The sequence below is a fragment of the Nelumbo nucifera genome, chromosome 2, assembly GCF_055504915.1.
Source record: "Nelumbo nucifera cultivar China Antique chromosome 2, China Antique-T2T, whole genome shotgun sequence".
NCBI lineage: Eukaryota > Viridiplantae > Streptophyta > Magnoliopsida > Proteales > Nelumbonaceae > Nelumbo > Nelumbo nucifera.
This window is the reverse complement of record NC_142650.1, coordinates 36,839,087-36,858,949: the sequence shown is the minus strand read 5'-3', so window position 1 is coordinate 36,858,949 and position 19,863 is coordinate 36,839,087. Positions and strand designations below refer to the sequence as shown.

The 19,863-nt window shown below is 32.8% G+C and overlaps 1 protein-coding gene across 1 annotated transcript; it reads left to right on the top strand.

The window, feature by feature from the left end:
• The first annotated feature begins 12,356 nt into the window (after nucleotides 1-12,356).
• LOC104599077 (ATP synthase subunit epsilon, mitochondrial) lies at nucleotides 12,357-17,516 on the top strand. Its single transcript, XM_010261443.3, has 2 exons — nucleotides 12,357-12,612; nucleotides 17,271-17,516. Exons 1-2 carry the CDS (start codon nucleotides 12,417-12,419, stop codon nucleotides 17,297-17,299), a joined length of 225 nt encoding a protein of 74 aa, XP_010259745.1. The 5' UTR covers nucleotides 12,357-12,416; the 3' UTR covers nucleotides 17,300-17,516.
• Nucleotides 17,517-19,863: the final 2,347 nt, after the last annotated feature.

The window sequence follows — 19,863 nt, the reverse complement described above, 5'->3', positions numbered from 1 at the left end:
ATGCACGAAAAGACGTGATACTACCAAACTAGTTTTGGGCTGCTCAGATCTTCATACAAAAGCTCAATGCGTCTTTTGACTGTCAGAGCCACCAGAAGATCTTCCCAAAAAGACATACCAAACCGGCCCTTGATTGACATTAATAAGCAACTAGTTACACACTTGAAAAAAAAAAAGAAAAAAAAAAAAAACACCATAACCTTCCCGAATGTTGATTTGCTTCATATTCAAACTTACCAGCAATATCACGATTCTCATGGACTTCTAAATCCCTCACCCACAAGATATCAACAGAAAATATATTCATGTCAACTAAAGTAGCTGATTTCCCATCAATTACCTTGGAACCTTTATAAAGAATCTGATTCTCCTTGATAACCTGGCGATATTACCAAGTCAATAAGATCTTAAGAGGGAAATAAACTATTAACTTTCCATACCATAAAAAATAGACCATGTATAATAAATGTATATAAATATAAAATATTAAATTTATTTAATTATAACTTTATATAATTGTAAATAATATCCATATATACATGAACAAGTATATACATAAAATAACTTTTAATCGGTTCATATGGAAATTCTATCATCCGATTCAAGATAGTAGGATTCAGTGCCAAATTGGGTATTGGACTTTTGAAGTCTTTTTTTTTTGGGTTTGACTATGATATGGAAAAGATATGATATCCGAAAAACAACTAAACAATAAACTGGAATCATAAACATGGTAGCCAATCATGTGTTATTTATCAAAATTCATGGGTGGGTTTTGATTGGTCAAAACTCTTTCCATATCATAGATTTCCCCCTTTTTTTTATAATTGGACTTTTGAACTTTTGAAGTCCATTAACAACCCTCTTTATATATCCTTTCCATTTGGTTTCCCTCTTTAAATATCTTTTCCAATTGGAATTTTTGAATTAACCCATTTAAGATATATAAAATATTTTGGAAAAATTCCCGATCAGTACCCTATACTTTGGCTTAAGTGACAATTTGTTTCCTGAACTTTAAAATGTGACAATCCAGTACCCAATCTTTTAAAATGTAACAATTTAGTACCCGAACTTTCAAAATGTGACAATCTAGTACCTGTTGTTAACCAATCCATTAATCAACCATTAAGTGACATTTGAAAAGTCAAAAGTGCCCTTTGAATGCCATCTAATTCCCCTTATCAACCATCCAAACATTGATAAAAAATTGAACAGTCCCAAATCCTAGCCTCTTCTATTCAAAAAAGTTGGTGACAGTTTAGAAAAATCTAGAATTTGGGACTTTTCATTTTATTGTCACTGTTTGGATGGTTGATAAAGAGAATTAGATGTTATTCTTAGGGCATTTCTAACTTTTCAAATGTCACTTAACGGCTGATTAGTGGCAGGTACTGGAGTCACATTTTGAAAGTTTGGGTACTGGATTGTCACATTTTGAAAGCTTGGGTACTGAATTGTCGCATTTTAAAGTTCGGGGACCAAATTGTCACTCGAGCCAAAGTACATGGTACTGATCAAGAATTTTCCCAATATTTTTCGTGCCATGAAGGGAGAAATTATTTTTGTGAAGCTGAATCCACTACAGAGGAAAAATTGAACGAAGATCAAGTGAAAAAAAACTGTGACCATTGGTTTTAATAATGTCAAACTTGTTTATTGGATATTGGAGATTTATAGTTATCTGCATAACTTTGTTAGCAATATAACATTATCTAGAAACTTTCAAATTGAATATGTAATGAAAAAAGAATTCTATCCTAAACTAATAGTTTCGTGGTCTAAATATCAAGTCAATATGGGAAGAAAAATCTAGGTTGTTGCATTTAAAGTTTAAGGGTTCATGATGAGAGAAAAGTAATGCAACTTTTAACAAAGCTGCATCTAGAAAATGAGATGCTCAAAAACAAATTTCTTAATAGGGCACCCTTTTGATATGCACACAATTCTTTGGAAGCTAGAAGCCCAGAGCCAACATTCAGCCAATTTTAATATCTTCATCCAAACTATGAAGTGGTCAAATTTTATTTTATGTAGTTTGTTTTATATTTTTTTCCTTTTATAACATTCTTTTTAATGGATCTTTCCTAATGTGCCAAATACACTAATCTCTTAAAAAAAAAATTAAGAATAACTTCAAAATTTTACAAGTTACAATTTTCAATTCAACTAGACAACCCAACTATTATAAGTAATTTCCAGCAAAATACCTTCTATACCAAATAAGTCTTTGGTGTAGAAACCTAGGACACTCAAGATTAAAGTTTCATACAAAGGATAGTAAGCAGTTCGGACTGCTAATCAATAGCAGATTAGTGACCAGATAGTTTTAGGAGACTCCAAGAATGCTATAAATTGGGCCAAGTAGTATAGGGAATCCTCCCCATGGAAGCTATCTCACCTTCTACTTAAAATCCACAATATCACCTACACATTGAATTGTAGCTTCAGATGGGTTCCAAGAGAGCTGAATCAATTGGCACTTGACAAATAGTTTAGCTAGATTTGGTTGGGAAGGGATATTTTGTATACTGCACATATACTACCATTTTAATTATTTGGACCTTCTTTTGTTTACATGGCCCTTTCTTTGTACATCTTCTCATGTCAAGGTATCGACATTTTCCTTGTTTATTGCAAAAGCTTTTTAGTACTCATACTGTCCCTATCAAAAAATGACAAAAGAGTGTGGCTAGGTGGGAAGGATGGGTAGTTTTCTATTTGTACTTGTTTTAAAGCAATACAATCATCATATTGTAGACTTTTAGCATTACCTCTGGAATAGTCTTAATAATAGGAATACCAGATTCAACTTCATCATTTGCTTCATCAAGAGACATGCTCAGATGTTTGTCTAAAATGGGTACATCTTTGCAAGACCCAAGTAATTTGTTTTCCACACAATTAGGGAACTTAATTTTGGCAGATATACCTTTCTCCTTAGCACAATTCCACTCTTCACAAAATAATTTCTGATCATCCTCTGCGATAACAATTAAACCATCTATCTAGAATCAAATAGAAAACAAAAGTCAACTAAAATTTATCTTGGATCAAAATAGTAACACAAAAGCCATATCAATACAAAAATAAAACAATAAAATACTAGACATTTACTAATCAACTAGTATTACAAAAGTAGTAACCAATCAGGTGGTATTGACCAAAATTCACCTGGTTTTGATTGATCAAATCTGTTCTAGTATCATGTATTTCCAGCAACAAGGTACCTATGCAAGGTTCTAAATATCAATACAGGTCGATACGCTATTAGGGCATATCGACCTGTATCGGGGTGCTTTTTTTTATGTTTTATTTATTTTTTCAAAACCGGTTCAAAGGGGTCAGTTTAAGTTTCGGTTACCCTCTGAACCATGGCTTAACCTGATACACCCCTATAGGGGCATATCGGGAAGGCCCCGATACGTAACGATATTTCGAACCTTGTACCTATGCACCTATGTAAACTGATCAATGTATCAAGTTCCCTCCAAGACCCAAGATAACTAAGACAAATATTGGTTAATGATCTCAGCCTTTTTTGTTAACCTTTATACATGACTATAAACTGATGGTCATATCAAACATTTGTTTTCTTATAATCAATAAAATAAATCCAACTGTTCTCTTACAAGACAAGGGGTGATTCAAAAGAAAACAAGTGATCCAATGACATTCCATGCTCCTAATGCAAATCCACTTAAGTAATTCTTTTAATCTGCAATAGAAGAATGATAGATATTAGAATTAATGTTGAAATGCTTGATTCAAATGATACTTATGGTAAAAGATTCTTACAAATCCATAAAACCAAGCAATGGGTACACCAACAAAACTTCCAATAGTTCTGCAACGTCCATGTGGACGTATTAGAAGTGCATCATTAATGATAGGAATGTCGATCACGACCTCAACCCATCCTGGACCAATTCAAATACCACCTACAATTTTTGATGGGTTGGTACTTATAATAGTTGCTTACATTACAGATGCAAACATCCATTGATGGTAGTCAACAAATAGCATTGTGTTTTCCTACAAATGCAATTCAATCATTATCAAATATCTTTGTATTATTTTTAAAATTAATGTATGAGATAAAAAATAACACTTATAGTTAAATTATGTAAATCATTATTATAGTTGGCACTAAATTGATGGTAAAAGGGTCTTTGAAAAACATGAGCTGAAGAGTGGTTTGGAAATCATCTTCATTGTTATCTTCAAAATTAATAGCATCACTGTCAATGTCCCCATCATTATTATTAGGATCATCCGACTAAATATAATCTTCATCTTCTTCACCCATTCCAATTGATTGTATGGAATCATATGCTTGCTCAATCTCTCTATACATGTCGCATATGTTCTATCCCAACTAACATCATCACCACTTAATGAGATATTGTTTGTCAAGTTGTGCACATTATGAGACTCATCTGGTATGTTACCATCATCTTCATCCGAACCAACATCCCTATGCATATCATATAAGTCTCTAGGCTTTATCTTAACAACAACATAATTTAAGTTAATGGATCTTGAACATAAAATACTTGTTCTACTTGAGAGGCTAAAACAAACGATTTATTTGTATGCAACAAGTGATTGAAATTGACAAGAGTAAATCCAAATTCGTCAACATTCAACCCTCTATCTTGAGCAACATCAACCAAGTCACATTAGAATAGCATTACCTTCAAATGCTCATAATAATTCAATTTTATGATATCGGTGAGCGCACCATAATATGCAATGTCACCTGAAACTGGGTTCATATCTCTCGTGCTAGAAAAACTATTTGTTTTTGCAGTCACAATAATGCAACTATTTTGGATTTTTCTATTTGTTTCATGTTCATTTATATGAAACCTAAAGCCATTTATGCTAACTCCTTTATATCTCTTTGCAGCTATGCACGGGCCACTAGCCAACCATTTCAAACTATTCAAATTTTGTTCATTTCCCTCAATATGCAATGTTATTATCTATATAAGATTTAAAGGATATCTTATTAGAAACATGATAGTGGATTAACATCAAATATTTCCCAAAAGGAAACTCAAAGTATGCATTACTAACATGGTTCATAAATCAATTAGTAAATTCCTTATTATGAATTCTTTGCACAACATGTGGTCATAATCTAGGATTTTCTTCATGAATCTTTTCAAAGTGTTTCCTACAATTGTATAGAATTGTAAGCATGAGTTGTGATTATAAACCTCAAACATACAACAACATAGTCAATTTACTCAATATATGGGTCAATACCATCACAATTTCCTACAATATACAAGTGTGATTTCATCAGTGTTTCCTTATCCAGTTGAACATGAAAGGAACTTCTAATGCCATAGCATATGCTCGAGAAAATTTCAAATCATTCATCAAGTTCATGAACTCCATATTCTTTATTTCTTATTGGCCTATTTAGCCTAGTTTCAACACCTTGAAGCTAAATAGAAGGCCATGCACTCATCCACTATGTACCCCTTGGCTATACATCATTCTGTCCAACTTTTATTTCATACATATGACTTTAATGTATGAAGATATCTATCCATGAAAAAAGAATGAATAAAAGTGGTTTAATCAATATATTAATAAAATAGATAATGTTCAAAATTGAACATAATTGGCATACCTCTCTATTGAGTGCATCCAATGATATCGAATTGGTCCGACTAGCCTAATCTCTTCTACTATATGGATGGACAAATGTACTATAATGTTAAAAAGCGAAGGCGGAAAAATCATTTCTAATTGATAAAATACTATTGCAATATTGAATTCTATGCTAGCAAAGTCATAACTCTTCACAACCATTAAACATAAGTCCCTAAAAAACTTGCACACTTCAATCAAAATAGAACTCATATTCTTTGGTAATACCCTCGTATGGCTATGGGAAGCAATTGTTGCATTAGTATATGGCAATAATGACTCTTCAACCCCTTAAGCTTGTAAGTATTCACTTACACTAAGTGCAAAATGTTGGATGCATACCCATCTGGAACATTCACATTATCAAGTACTTAACAAAAAATGTTTTTTTTTCTTATTCAATTTGTAGCATGCACAGGTAGATAGGTTCTATTTGGTCGAGAATCAGACTTAGAGTGAAATTCTTCTCTTATGCCCATATGTTGTAAGTCCTGACGAGTTTTTAAGTTGTATTTTGTCTTCCCTTCAATGTTCAATAATGTCCACAATAAACTATCATATATATTATTCTCTATGTGCATCACATCCAAATTGTGTCATAATAGGAGATCTTCCTAATTAGGCAAATTAAAAAATATGATTTTTTTCTTCCAATTATGATTATCATTATTAGAGTTGTTCCCACATTTTTCTCTTTCTTTTGCCATTGGATTCATTTCCCTTATCAAGTGTTTTTAATCCTTGCACATCATCTATCACTTGCTTCCCTGTTAATCTTACAAGTGCTAATCTCCACTCTTTATTATCATCAACTGATGGTTTATCATGTCGAAACCTATGATTTCCATCTAAGAATCTATGATGACCCATATGACAAATGTGTGCCAACTTTTCAACTTTAGTGAACAAGTATCCCTCTAACATACAAGGCATGCCAATGTACCTTTGGTAGACACCCTAACAAATTAGCATAAGTAGGGAAGTTGTTGATTGTCCAAAGGACAGTTGCACACGATGGAAATAACTTTTTCTTTAATGCATCATTTGTTAGTACACCATTTTCCCATAAATCAGTAAGATCTTCCACCAATAGCTGCAAGTATATATCAATATCATTAACTAGTGCACACGGTCCAGGAATCAATAAGGACACCATCATATATGGTTGCTTCATACACATCCAAGGGCGTAGGTTATAAATGACCAGCACAATATGCCAAATGCTATAAGATGTTAACATTAGGGGCATGCATGAATCTTAGTATAGTCAAAACCCTGCTACCGTATGATCTTCCTTATTTTATAGTATGAACTCAGCAGCACCTCACCTTCTGGTAGAGCTTCTTTCATAGCTCAAGTAACATGGTAAATGATTTGTCAAAACACCTATAAAGGCACTTAATCTAAAATAGTCTCATTATAAATGATAATTTTGTGGATTTTTTACAGCCTGAGTACAAATCTTGTTCAGCATCACCCAACAATTTGTAATATTCTTTAGTTGTTGTATTAGACCACACCCTTGCATATGCATCTGGTCCCTTAGTTTCTTCATTCACTTGTTTATACACTTGGTTTAATATTCCAAATGCATCCCGCAACATTCCATGTATATCAACGTCCACATTTGGTGCATTATTGCCAATAGGATTCTTCTTCTTCTCCACATGATCAGTCTAATTAGTATAACTTCACATCATCTAATTCCACAATAAATGGGTCAAGACTTCTTCTTTATCTTCTAATGAAGCATTGACACATTTTTGGTATGGACACAATATCCTATCACCACGAGATCCATTAACAACAACAAATTCGATAAATTTTTGCACTCCTTTAATATATGTTGGATCATCCCTACACAATGCATTGAATCCCAAAGTACATATTACCAAACCAAATTCTATATTCTGAAACTTATACCTAGAATAATGGTTATGTACTATGAGGGGTACTTTGGAAGATTAATCCAACTCCTATCCATTTTATATGACTGATTACTCCAAAGATGACCAATGCAATGAAAACTTCCTAATTTAACTGGTAATGGTTAGAACACTGAAATGTGTTTTATCTTTGTAAGATAGTGTTTGGTATGCTCGAGACAAGCATTTGAACCAAGAAACTCAAACATAAAAGGAATGCTTAGATGAGATCAAGAATGAAAACATTGTACCTAAGCACAATTACAAAGAAGAGTTTGGTTTTTAGAAAACCAAATTCCTTGCTTCACATGAATATATATTATTTTCTCTCTAGGTATATGGGGTTGTCTGCATGAATCTTGTTCTATTATTCTGTTCTATTAGTACCATATCCATTATTAGATCATAGTCCCTTGAATCATTTCTCACTACTTTAATCCATATTGTGGACAATTTTGAAATAAAGATTACTGGGGGCTTGATACTTGTTTAGAGGTTGACGGTTGCACTTAATTTTGTATTAATGAAGTTATCGTTTCCAATAAAAATGATGATTTTATTAAATAGTCGTCGAGAATGCTAACAGTTTAGAAGAAGCTGAAATTTCTTTTGCCACAATACTATAAAGAGTGGCAAGAAGCAGACTTCTACAAATAGCTCACTTCCTTTCCCAAGAGGAAAAAATGTCATTAGACCAACATCACAAATCATAATAAATGAATTATGTCCTTGGGGTTTACCTAAATCATAGATCTTAAAAAGATGTCCCCAAATCACAAAGGCAAAAAAGCAATGGATGAACAAGTTTTTTATTTATTAATTTTTTATAATTGATGGATGAACAGATTATTCACCTTGGAAGGTAAGAACAAAGACAAAGTATTATCTTAATATGGACAAATGCATTGATTGGAGTTTGTATAAGAGAGGATTTGTAAGGATGTCCAATAATGAGTACACAAATCAACAATTCCAGCAACTAGCAATTGTCATTTAAAAAGCCTTTCCACCCCCTAAATATGCATCTCAAGGTTCTAAAACATATTAGAGAAGAATGAATCAATGGCTACACTTAGGTTTAGAAGCTGACAACAACTTCTATATTTATAGTTTCTATATTTTTTTTAATCTTTAGAGGGCTTCCTATATTTTTTTAGAAGATTTGCAATTAGTAGTTTCCTTTTTAGTTTAGGAAACTATTAGTTTAAGTAAACTACCATTTTGATATGTTTCTATTTTTATTATCGAGAGTTGATGAAATTAGGATTCGCTACAGTTTTTTGTAATTGCCAAATTCCTAAGTTTTGAGTTTTATATATACACATAAATTCACCTAGAATAGCAGAGTTAGACGAGAACTGATTGAGTTAATTTTTGTTCTTCTCTATATGTGCTTTAGAAGAAAACCATCAACTATTCTCTAGATTTCCCCTAGAATTGAAGCCTACTTTGCAGGAGTTTGAAGCAACGCTACCTAAAGATCTTATAATGTATCCAATAGCTCTTACATTAGATCTGTTGGAAGTTGGAATCCAACTACAATGATTGGCATTATATTTCTCATGTAACCAACATAGAAACTATAAATGCAAAAACAGATTCAATCAAAAAGGAGGCAACAATCAAAATAAGTAGACAATTTACTTTTTATAAAACACTCAGAAATATTGCCGCCCAAACTTTGATTCAATCTTCTAATCTAGTTTTCAGAGGCCCCACCACATTCAGTAAAGACTCCTCCAATTGCAGTTGATCCAGGTTCTAGGGTTCCCAATGGAGTTTCTGCAAAAATGAAGTTTTATCTCCCCCACTAGAGAAGTTAATAAAAGAAAGAAATCCATTTGAGGAATGCAGTACTAATATTGGATTCCTCATGAAGTTTGCAATTAATACCTTGAAATTCTTTGAATGCCAAGTGAAGATAGAATGCACTCCATGAATTTAAACAACCTCCTTCCCTTTAAATATGCAGTTGTCCATTTTCCTACACATATTGTAGCATCTAGCCTATCACTACCTTCGGATATCCCTCAATTATCAGGCTTGTGAAGTGTAAGGTTCTTGCCAGCCTCAGCCCCTCATAACACTGTTGACAACTTCATGCTTGTAGAATTACCATGGCCTATTTGGTCCACAAAATAATGCAATTATATCTCCACTGCAGTTCCTATAGATCCCTCATATTCCCTAATCCCGATAGGCCCAAATTGCCTCTGCTACATCTGTCCATTTCATTGGATAGCATTCAATGCTAATGGTCTCTGTTATGAAATAACAACAGCTCTAGTAGTAGAAGAATTTCCTACCCATTATCATCCTCTAATGATGCCCTCAGTAGAGAAGGAAATGAAATGCCATGTTGTTTTCACCAAATGGGTACCCTGACTTTGATGTTTTCCCCCAATAGATACCTTCATTGTGATGTTTTCTATGATAATGACCCTATCTTGGACCTTTTCTTTGAATCATATCCCATTTTTTCTTCTTAAACAAACCAGAAGACTATTGATATGGTACAAACTAATAAGATGCAACCACAGTAACAATATTATAATAAGATGCCTAGCTTGTGACTTTATCACCTAGGCACGTACTATTCTTACATAAAGTCAAGGTATTAAAGCTAGGCACCTCACTAAGGGCACCTTATTTCCTAGGCAGGTGCTTAAGCAACACATTAACAACTAAGATTTCTATCACTGAATGCCAAGGTTTCCTATATCTCTTTATAATCTTAGAACTATTTACCCAATAAAGAAACACTTTATCCCTCAATCCTCCCAAACCAACACCTCCACCTATGTTCCCAATTAAACCAAATAGTCTCTTCATCTATAGTCTATGAATATGTTTGAACATTTTAGACAAGCAGTGAAGTTTATTTAAGTTCCTACAAGGAATTGAACATTTAATATGAGAAATACAAAAACCAAGGTCTGTTGACCATTCTTGTTGTATAATTATGCTAGTTCTATTATATTATTACATTTTGGAACGTGTCATGTCTGGGTATTACCACTATTACTGCTATTTCTTGACAAGACTTGAGATCCAAGCATTTCCTTGCACAATATACAAATCAGCATCCAAAGGAAAATATTTAATATCTCAACACTTGGGGGCCATTTGATAACAGCTGAAGTGACTCAACTGATGGCCTGTTTGGTAACAGATGATGTGGCTTAACCGAATGACTTATTACTTTGACTTTTAGTGAATAAGTTTTCAAGGAGGTTGTCGTCTCCTTAATGGCTGAATCTGAAGTTGGGTTTTATTATTTAAGTACTTCAAAATATTTATGCTTATTTTGACCTTTAGTTGATGTTCCAAACTTCAACTCCTAAAATAATTATAAGTACACCCAAACCTTGGGGGCTGTTGAGTAGAAGGATAGTATGTTTCTATTTCGTTCTAGCAGAGATTTCGTACCTACCCATGGAAAATGGGAAAAAAGTTCCTTCTCAAGAAAGAGCATGTTAGACTACATATTTCAATTGTTCCAACTAAGAAAAATAACTTAACAACTCATATGACTCAAGATAGTCAAAAACAAAAGAAACCGGATTCCAAATCCAATTAACAAGCAGATTAGTGCATTCAATTCCCATTAACCAATTATACTGAGAGGCATAGAACTATGTAACAAGGGACTACAATTTTATGCAATGATGCATAGATGAATTTCTCATCATACAAATAAGAACTAAAAGGTAATGCTTCATCAAAAATCTATCAAGGCAACAAATTGGAAGTCAATTTGTTTATTTCTCTGCTAAGTAAAACTAAAATATTTAACTTTCTTTTGTAAACTATTTGAAAAGATAAAAAATCTAACAAAGAAATAAAAAAAAACTTAACGAATTAAGAAGTCAAAGAGACAAAGACTCAAAGTGAATAACAAATTGGAAGAAAAATTAGAATTTTATCTTATTTAAATTTGAATGATACAAAACATACAATGGTTGGATGAATGAAATACGACAATTGAAAATTGGAATAAATTAATAAAATATAAAAAATATAATATAGTTATAAATTGAAAATAAAAAATTATGCTATTAAAAATATCAAATAAATTAAATAAAATTTACAATAATTTGAAAAAATGCTATACAACTATTGAGTATACAAAAAATATTGACTTTATCATTTTCTCTTATTGTTTTTGACTTTGATCATTGCAAGAATTGAAAATGGTGGAGGATAGGGTTATTTATAGGAATTGAAAATTATTCAATTGCCCAAAATACCCTAAAAACTACACGTATTTTAATTGTTGGGAGGGGTATTTTGGTCATTATAAAGTTATTTATCACTTTACCTAAAATGTCCCCCAAACTAGCTTTATATAGTTGTTGGGAGGCTTTTGTGTCATTCTTTCTCCCCTAAAACCAAAATATATAAATACCTCCTATATAGCTGTTTCTAATTGTTGGGAGTATTTCTATAAATAAATCCCTCAAAAAACTGAAACTAGCCGTTGGGTTATTAGGCAAAACGCGGCCTACTACGAGCCCATAGGCTGGGCTATACCGGCATGTGGGCTGCGGGCTACACAGCACAATTTACACTTTTAGGTAGAGTTAATCAATTAGCTAAACGATAAGGATAGTTTAAGTAATTTGTCTTTTATATATGGGCCCAAAGCCAGATTGGGCTTATATCGGGCCGAATCTAACCGGGTCCGGGATCGGATTGTAACCTTTGACATATGTTCCAAATCCGGTTCATGATTACTCCTACCTCTAAAAGGAGAGAGAGAGACGAAAGAGGAGTCGTTGAGAAAGTAGAGGGAGGAAAAGAGAACCTGAGGAATAGAGCGAGATGGCGTCTGCGGCGGGATCAAGCGCAGCGGTGCCGTTCTGGAGAGCGGCGGGGATGACCTACATAACGTACTCGAACATATGTGCATCGCTGGTACGCAACTGCCTGAAAGAGCCGTACAAGACGGAGGCCCTTACTCGAGAGAAGGTGCATTTCGCAGTCTCCAAGTGGGCAGACGGCAAACCCCAGAAACCCAGTACGATCTCCCCTCCCTTTCTTCTATAAATCTATAATTTTCTTCATTTCTGGACTCTAGTTACTATTTGAAATTGAAAATCTAGGGTTTCCGTTCGGTGCATGTGTCTCTTGGTTTTAATTGAGATTGTTTGGAAAATCTGATATTGTTTGAATTTCGGGATTTCTGCTTAACCTATGATGTTTCGTTTATTTATCTTTTCCGTTCTTTTAAATGGTTTGGTTTGGTGTGGCCGTTTGGTGGGTATAGAATTGAGATTACTAATAGAGGCCCGTGCAGAAGCACGGTGTGGTGTTAAATTGGATTTTATTTAAGGGGGACGTATTGATGTCTTATTTTATTTTGTTCTCTTTAAATGGTTTGATTTGGTTTGGCCGTTTGATGGGTGTAGAAACAGATTGCTAATAGAGACCCGTGCAGAAGCACGGTGTGGTGTTAAATTGGAGCTTGTTTAAGGGGGAAATGAAAACATTTATGTAGTGCAAATGTATTAAGCTGTGTACAATGAAAAAACACATAATATCAGTTTATTTCTTTTCTGTTTTTTTTTTTTTTTGAAAGATGATACTATCAGTTTATTACCAGTTGTCAGTTGAATGAAAAGTAACTAATATATCTATATCTATGTCCCTAGAGCTTCGAGAACCCTCTATTTGGTATTGTTGTCTATTCATTCATCCTAATAAAATATCTTCTTAAAAAGCAATTAAAGCTATACAATTATTATTTTTTGTGTGAAAACTAAGAATTTAAGACCCTAACATGGACTTGTTTGGGCTGGCCTCGAGGGGCATGGCACAAAAGCGGCTTGTAGAATTAGGAATGTAATATGTCACATTTAGCTACTTGAAGTAATGTAATTGAGAAAGTTTTATATGCTTGAAAATGTTTTATATGTTTGATTTCATTTTTAAATTCCCATTTGAATATGCTTTACATATTATGTTTATGTATTTTAATTTTAGATAATAGGTTTTTTAAAACATTTATTTTAAAATTTAAGTTTATATTTTTATTAATATTATGTTTTTTTTGGTATTTTTTATTTTTTAGCCTTTTTTTTTGGTTTTTTTGCGCCTTGCTTCAAAAAGGCACGTGCCTCGCCTTGCGCCTCAGGTGCAAATTGACCTCTATGTCTTTTTTGCGCCTTGTGCTTTTAAAACACTGCACATAGTGAATAAAAAGACAAAAGTCATAATGGAAAGAAAATGGCATGTGTAATAATTAATAAAGAGAAGAAAAGAAAAAACTAAAAGGGAAACAAAGAGAAAGATACCTGTTAAGTCCCTTAATCTTCTCTATTTGGTACATAAGGTTGTTTTCTATGGTTTTTTAGCCTTAAACACTAACATTTCCTTTAATGTCTATTAACAAATTCATGTTTTAGAAAATTTCCCTAACCTTTTTGGTTTCCAAATATCTTAGTGAAATTAGCAAAATATCCCTGTAGTTTCCATATTTTTACATGGTGGAATGTTCATTAGTGTTGAAATTGCGAACCATGGTCATAGCAAAAGTGAACCCAAGTAGAAGTGTAGAACACCCATCACCTTACTATCTCTTAATCTCTTTATTTATTAATGGCCTTAGTACCTTACTCAATTCCATCTTTTTATTAACTTTTCTCTTTTTTATCCATATGAAACTCTAGATCATCTCTACCTAATAATTCATCTGACTTCTCAATCTCCTCCTCCCTAAATAGCCTTGACTCCTTACTGTCATCCTTTGTCTCCATTTCCTCCATACTAATCAATTCTTCAAATATCACACTTGTTGAACCTTCAATGTCTTTCTTAAATGAAAAATACTCATAATTATGGATGACGATACTCTTTAATAAATATCCTTTCAAAAAGTCTTTGTTATTTAAGTTTTAAAGAGCATATGCCTATCTACATATACATATACATACACACATTGGCACTAGTTTAAAATTGCCAAGGAAATAATTGAACTGTCATAGGGGTCAACTATGAAAGACGAGAGGTCTTTTGTTCGCGTTAACAGATGGAGGTGGAAATTCGAGGTTGAAGCAAAGCCTTTCGCACTAGAGGAGATCAAAATGAGAAGGGGTTCAGTCCTGAAGATTAATGAACTTTCGAAGGCAATAATCATGTTAAAAGGTAATGCTCCCTTGTGGTTCAAGGGTTTCCTAGAGGGAGTGTTACACTCCCCAAGGCAAGTGCACTGGAAGGTTTCCATCAAAGTTGATAGCATTGTTTACTGGGCAGAGTCATTGGAAAATTGAAAAGGAGCTTACATGACACTTTCTTAGTTGTTTGGTCTTGGTAAAGAATGACTAGTCTACATCCCAAAAGGAAGAAACGAGAAGGACTGGAGGTTGATGGTGGAAGCTCTACAACAGTTCTTGGAGTAATCAAGGGACTTGAAACATTTCGGTAAAGGCTCAAAGTTAGAAGAAGTGAAGATGAAAAAGAGTTTGAATTAGAAGAGAACAGAGAGAAGCGTTTTAGATTTTACAAAGAGGAAAGGAAAAAGACTGCTGGAGGAGAAAGCTAGTTTTATTGATGATTTGATTTATTCATTCCGGTCATCCTCTATGGAACCGAATCTTTCGTTGGAGGAGGAAAAAGAAATTTGTAATCACAACAGGAACACCAAGCCTTGATTGGAAACAAATTCTAGAAAAAGTACTGGAGGTGATGAAAATAAGATCATCGACGTTGATAAGGCCGTTTGGTGAAGATAAGGCGATACTAGATGTTCAGGGGAAGGAACAAGATACCTTAAGCTTTGAAACTGTTGAAGGTTGGGTGTTAATTCACCATTGGTGTCCCTTGTTGAACAAGTGGTCGCCAAAAGAAGGACCTCTTACCGTTTGGCTTCATGGTTTGCCCTTTCACTTGTGGAAGGAAGTGGCATTCCACATAGTTGCTTTAGTATTCTATTATTTAGGAGATATTAATTATTTACAATCCATAGTTCGTTAATTAATTAATATTTTACATTTTATTAGTTTATAAGTTATTAATACCAATGACTCATTTAATAATTTTAATATTTTAATATTAATTACTCATAAATTATTAAGTTATTTTTATTGATAATTATTTCTTTTAATTTATTTAAGAAAAATATTTATTTATTTATTTATTAGTAAATTAAATAATTATTAAATATTTTGTTGTTAATTTTTAATTAATTCATTGTATTTTTGTGATTTAGCATTTTGTTGTTAATTATTATTTTGATAGTAATTAGTTAATTAACATTTTAATTTTTATTAGTTTGTATTTTATTATTACTATTTTCTTTTATTAATACTTATGAATTAATTAATATTTTTAATATTTTATTCTGAAAAATAAATTAATCATTAAATTATTTATTGATTAATATTTTTATTAATGATTTATCATTTGTTTTAATTAAATTGTTTTATTAATTTGTTATTAAATAAATAAAAAATTATTTATGGGTCATGGATCTTGTGTATTAACTCTTAGAAATACTTCAAGGAAGGTTTTTTTTTTGTTAAATAAGTTTCCCCTACATTCCCACTTGTTTCCCACCAAAATGGTGGGACTCCACATGCCAAGAATTGGAATCTATAATCCCACATTTTTCCCATCCCATTTCAAGTCATCACACAAACCAATCATGGGAAGGGAGGAATATTCCAGAATGTTCTATATTTTCCCTTCCCATCCCACAAATCAAACGGAGCCTTTGTTTTTCTTCCCGGATTCAAGTCAGTAATTACCCAGGAGACCAAAAGTCACACTATGTTCAGTTGAAGTTGAAATAGTGTTTGGATTTTTAAATTGAGGTAGTGTGGAGGGAGAGGGGGAGAGAGATGCAACGAATTGGATATCCTTGGGTCTACATTCACATCATGTCCCTTAGAATTATGTTCCACCTAATCCCTGCAAAATCCATGTGTGAAGGGGGAAAAATAAGATAGTGATCTATCAATGAAATATGTTTCTCTGATATCTTTTGTGGACGTTATGTCGAATTGTCAATGAAGTTTATAATGCATCGTTAGGTTAATGGGCCCACCTATTGGAACTTCCACCTACTAAATATGGTGCAATATTTACTGTTAACCCGGTTATGTTACTATTTTGATCGAGGTAATATGGTTGGGCAGATTTATGCGTTAAATGATGTCTGAGATCTGAGATTTAGAATCTCAGTATGTGCGTGGTATGCATGAGTTGAGTCTGGATCCGCTGATCATATAATGCTACATCTTGTGCGGCTGCAGTGCCTTGTGCGCAGGGAGACGGGATCTGCTCCTCACACTCGGGCGCCTCACATGCATATCCACCGTGCATTGGGAACATCTCCCGTGAATAATAACTTAAAAGTACGGGAGATGTTCCCAATGCATGGTAGGATGTGCTTGTGAGGCATGTGTGAGGCACCTTCTGTGAGGAGCAGATCCGGTCTCGTGCGCAGGATGTGCCAGTGTTTTGTGTTAAGCAGATCTGAACTTGTACTAGTTATTATTGTTGCATTAACATGGTAGCATCCAATCATTCATCTTTTCAATTCATGTTTTCTCTATTCTTTTGTGCCTGTACTGTTTATATAATCAAAACCAAAATGTTTGATACTATTTGTGTTCTTCTATGTGGTCATACTTTTTTCTTTCCTTGCTAATCTTTCTTTTTATGGTTGCTAATTAGCTATTCGTTCGGATACACCTGAAGAATGAGTGAAGGCTGCTGGTGACCCCACTATTTGTTGAAGTTGATTGCTTCTCTGCCCCAACAGAATTTCCTGCTTCCATCACAGTAGTGGATTGATTCTCTTGGCAAATGTAATGCCTTGTGTTTTCAAACAGTAGTGTCTTTTTTGGGTTTACATGCTTAATGGGGATCACACTTGTAATAAGTTAACTATTATAATTGCAATTAATCCTGCTTTTGTCATCTTTGGATTAAATTTTGATTGATCATTTGGGGCTTGATGATTTTCTTTTGATATGGTTCATGTGCACATATCAGTCTAACTTGAAATAATCAAATCATACAGAAGTAGGGCACGAATTTGTTGATGTTGTTTTTGTTATCCAGCTATGTAACTGGGAGTTCTGTGCTAATAAATTAGGACTTGAGCAGAGCTTTGAGTATTATTAACAGGAGCAGGAGGTGATGACACATTTTTCCTGGTTGCCCAAGCATGGCAGAAATCTAGTTTCTAGAAGCAAGCCGATTATGACCGGCAGTCTGGCACAAGCAAAGGGTTTCATAGTTACTGGCAAGGAGTGATACAGTTTCAGTGTCGAGTTCAATAGTATATGGCAATGCCTTTGAGGCTGCGTTTATTTGCAATGCACAGCTGAACCTTATAACAGATTGTGCACTTGATTCAGTTCTGCATTCATTTGCTTATGTAAATTTTGCACTGCTTCCTCCTACCTTAATTCTCACTCTCTCCATCTCTCATCATATGGGGAATCCAGGATTTAAATATCGATATGATTGTGCATGCTGCCACGCCTTTTGTTAAAAATAGATTTTCGTGTGAAGGGCTGATTTAAACCTATAGTCTCCTTACACGCCATGTGCTTGTATTTTAAATTCACCCGTAAACCACTAGTCCAACTTATATATAATATAATTTTTTAATGTAATAATTATATTAACAATTAAAAAATTGTAACTTGTATATAATATAATTTTTTAATTGATATATATATATATATATATTTCTTAGAAATTTTAACAAATTTGATATACTTTAAATTGATATTTTAATTTACACTTAAGAATTTAATATTTGGTTAACTTTTTTGTTAATGTAAAAAAAGTAAGAAATAATAAAATAGAAAATAATTGATATAATAATTAAAATATAATATGTGCATATTTTGTGTATTGGACTCTTGATTGATGTATTATCTATAAAATTGTGATATTTATGTATTTTGACATATTAATTGTAATATATTTTTTCATACATACCATTAAAATATACATGTCCTAGGTATTTATACATTATTTGTGGTTATTTGATTTTAAATTTAGTGTTATTAATATGTTTATGGTATTTGTGTATATTTCCCTAGCGTGTCTAAATCTTTCGTTCATATCTATGCATTTTCAAAGTGTATCCATATCCATATCTAAATTATTCGATACGATAGTTGATATCGATACTTTAATCCTTTATGGGGACAACATCAATTTTGCTAATAGCTTTTTCACAACTTTTGTTTTTTTCTTATTTTCTATCAAACTAAAAATAGCTTTACCCCTCCCCAAATATAAATAAATGAAAGACCTTCCTCAAACTTAATTTCTCTTTCATATAAACCAACGGTGACCCATGTGATTTCTCTTTCATGTAAACCGGCAGTGGTGATCCATGTGATGCGTAGGTTGCTTTTTAAAAATAGAAAATGAAGTAATAATGATTCATCAAAGTTTTTATATATTTTTAGTTCTTTATGTATAAAATAGTATAAAAAGTAATTTTTTGTTCCTTCTTTGTTATTTTCAAATTTATTCTTTTTTATATAGCTAAAAAATGTGCTTAACAAGAAATTAATAACTTAGCTAAAATACAATTTCATACTTATGCCTCTTTGGACTTTTATATAAGAATTCACCCTTATGTTTAGGTTGTGTCAAAAATAGGGTTTATATTTAGGTTGGCCTTATGGGGATTTTAATTTTGCAAGGCAAATGTGAGCTCTATGCTGAGAGAGAGAGAGAGACTGCATTTTATTTATGTTGTGCTTGGTAAGAATACAAATGCAAATATGTTCAACATAAATATATATATTCAAAAATGCAAAATTGGTTTGCTTTTGCATTTTTCTATGGATAGTCATGTGTTTAACACTTTTTACCTTTTTCTTTTGAGAATGAATAGACACATGCATGTCTAAGGAATAAAGCTTCTATTTGAGAATCTAATACCCATTTCTTGTATATTGTTTCTTGAAAAAAAAAATACCACGAATATAAAGGAGAATCTCTTTTGTTTGGAGGTTTTCCTTTTAATGTATATATTAGATGCGATCAACAATTCTAATCATTAAGCTATATAACATGTTAAAAAACCTATAACTAAAAATTTTAACTTATGCTTGATAAAGAATAATTTGGTCTTCCAATGATATTATGACATGTAGCATCTCAGAATACCTGGTTGACACCTTGGCATCATGTAAATAGATCTCCTTGGATATTTTATAATTGCATTAATAACCTCGGGGCCACCCCGGTAGATCAAACTGCGAACGACTAGATGAGATCTCAGATTGATGTA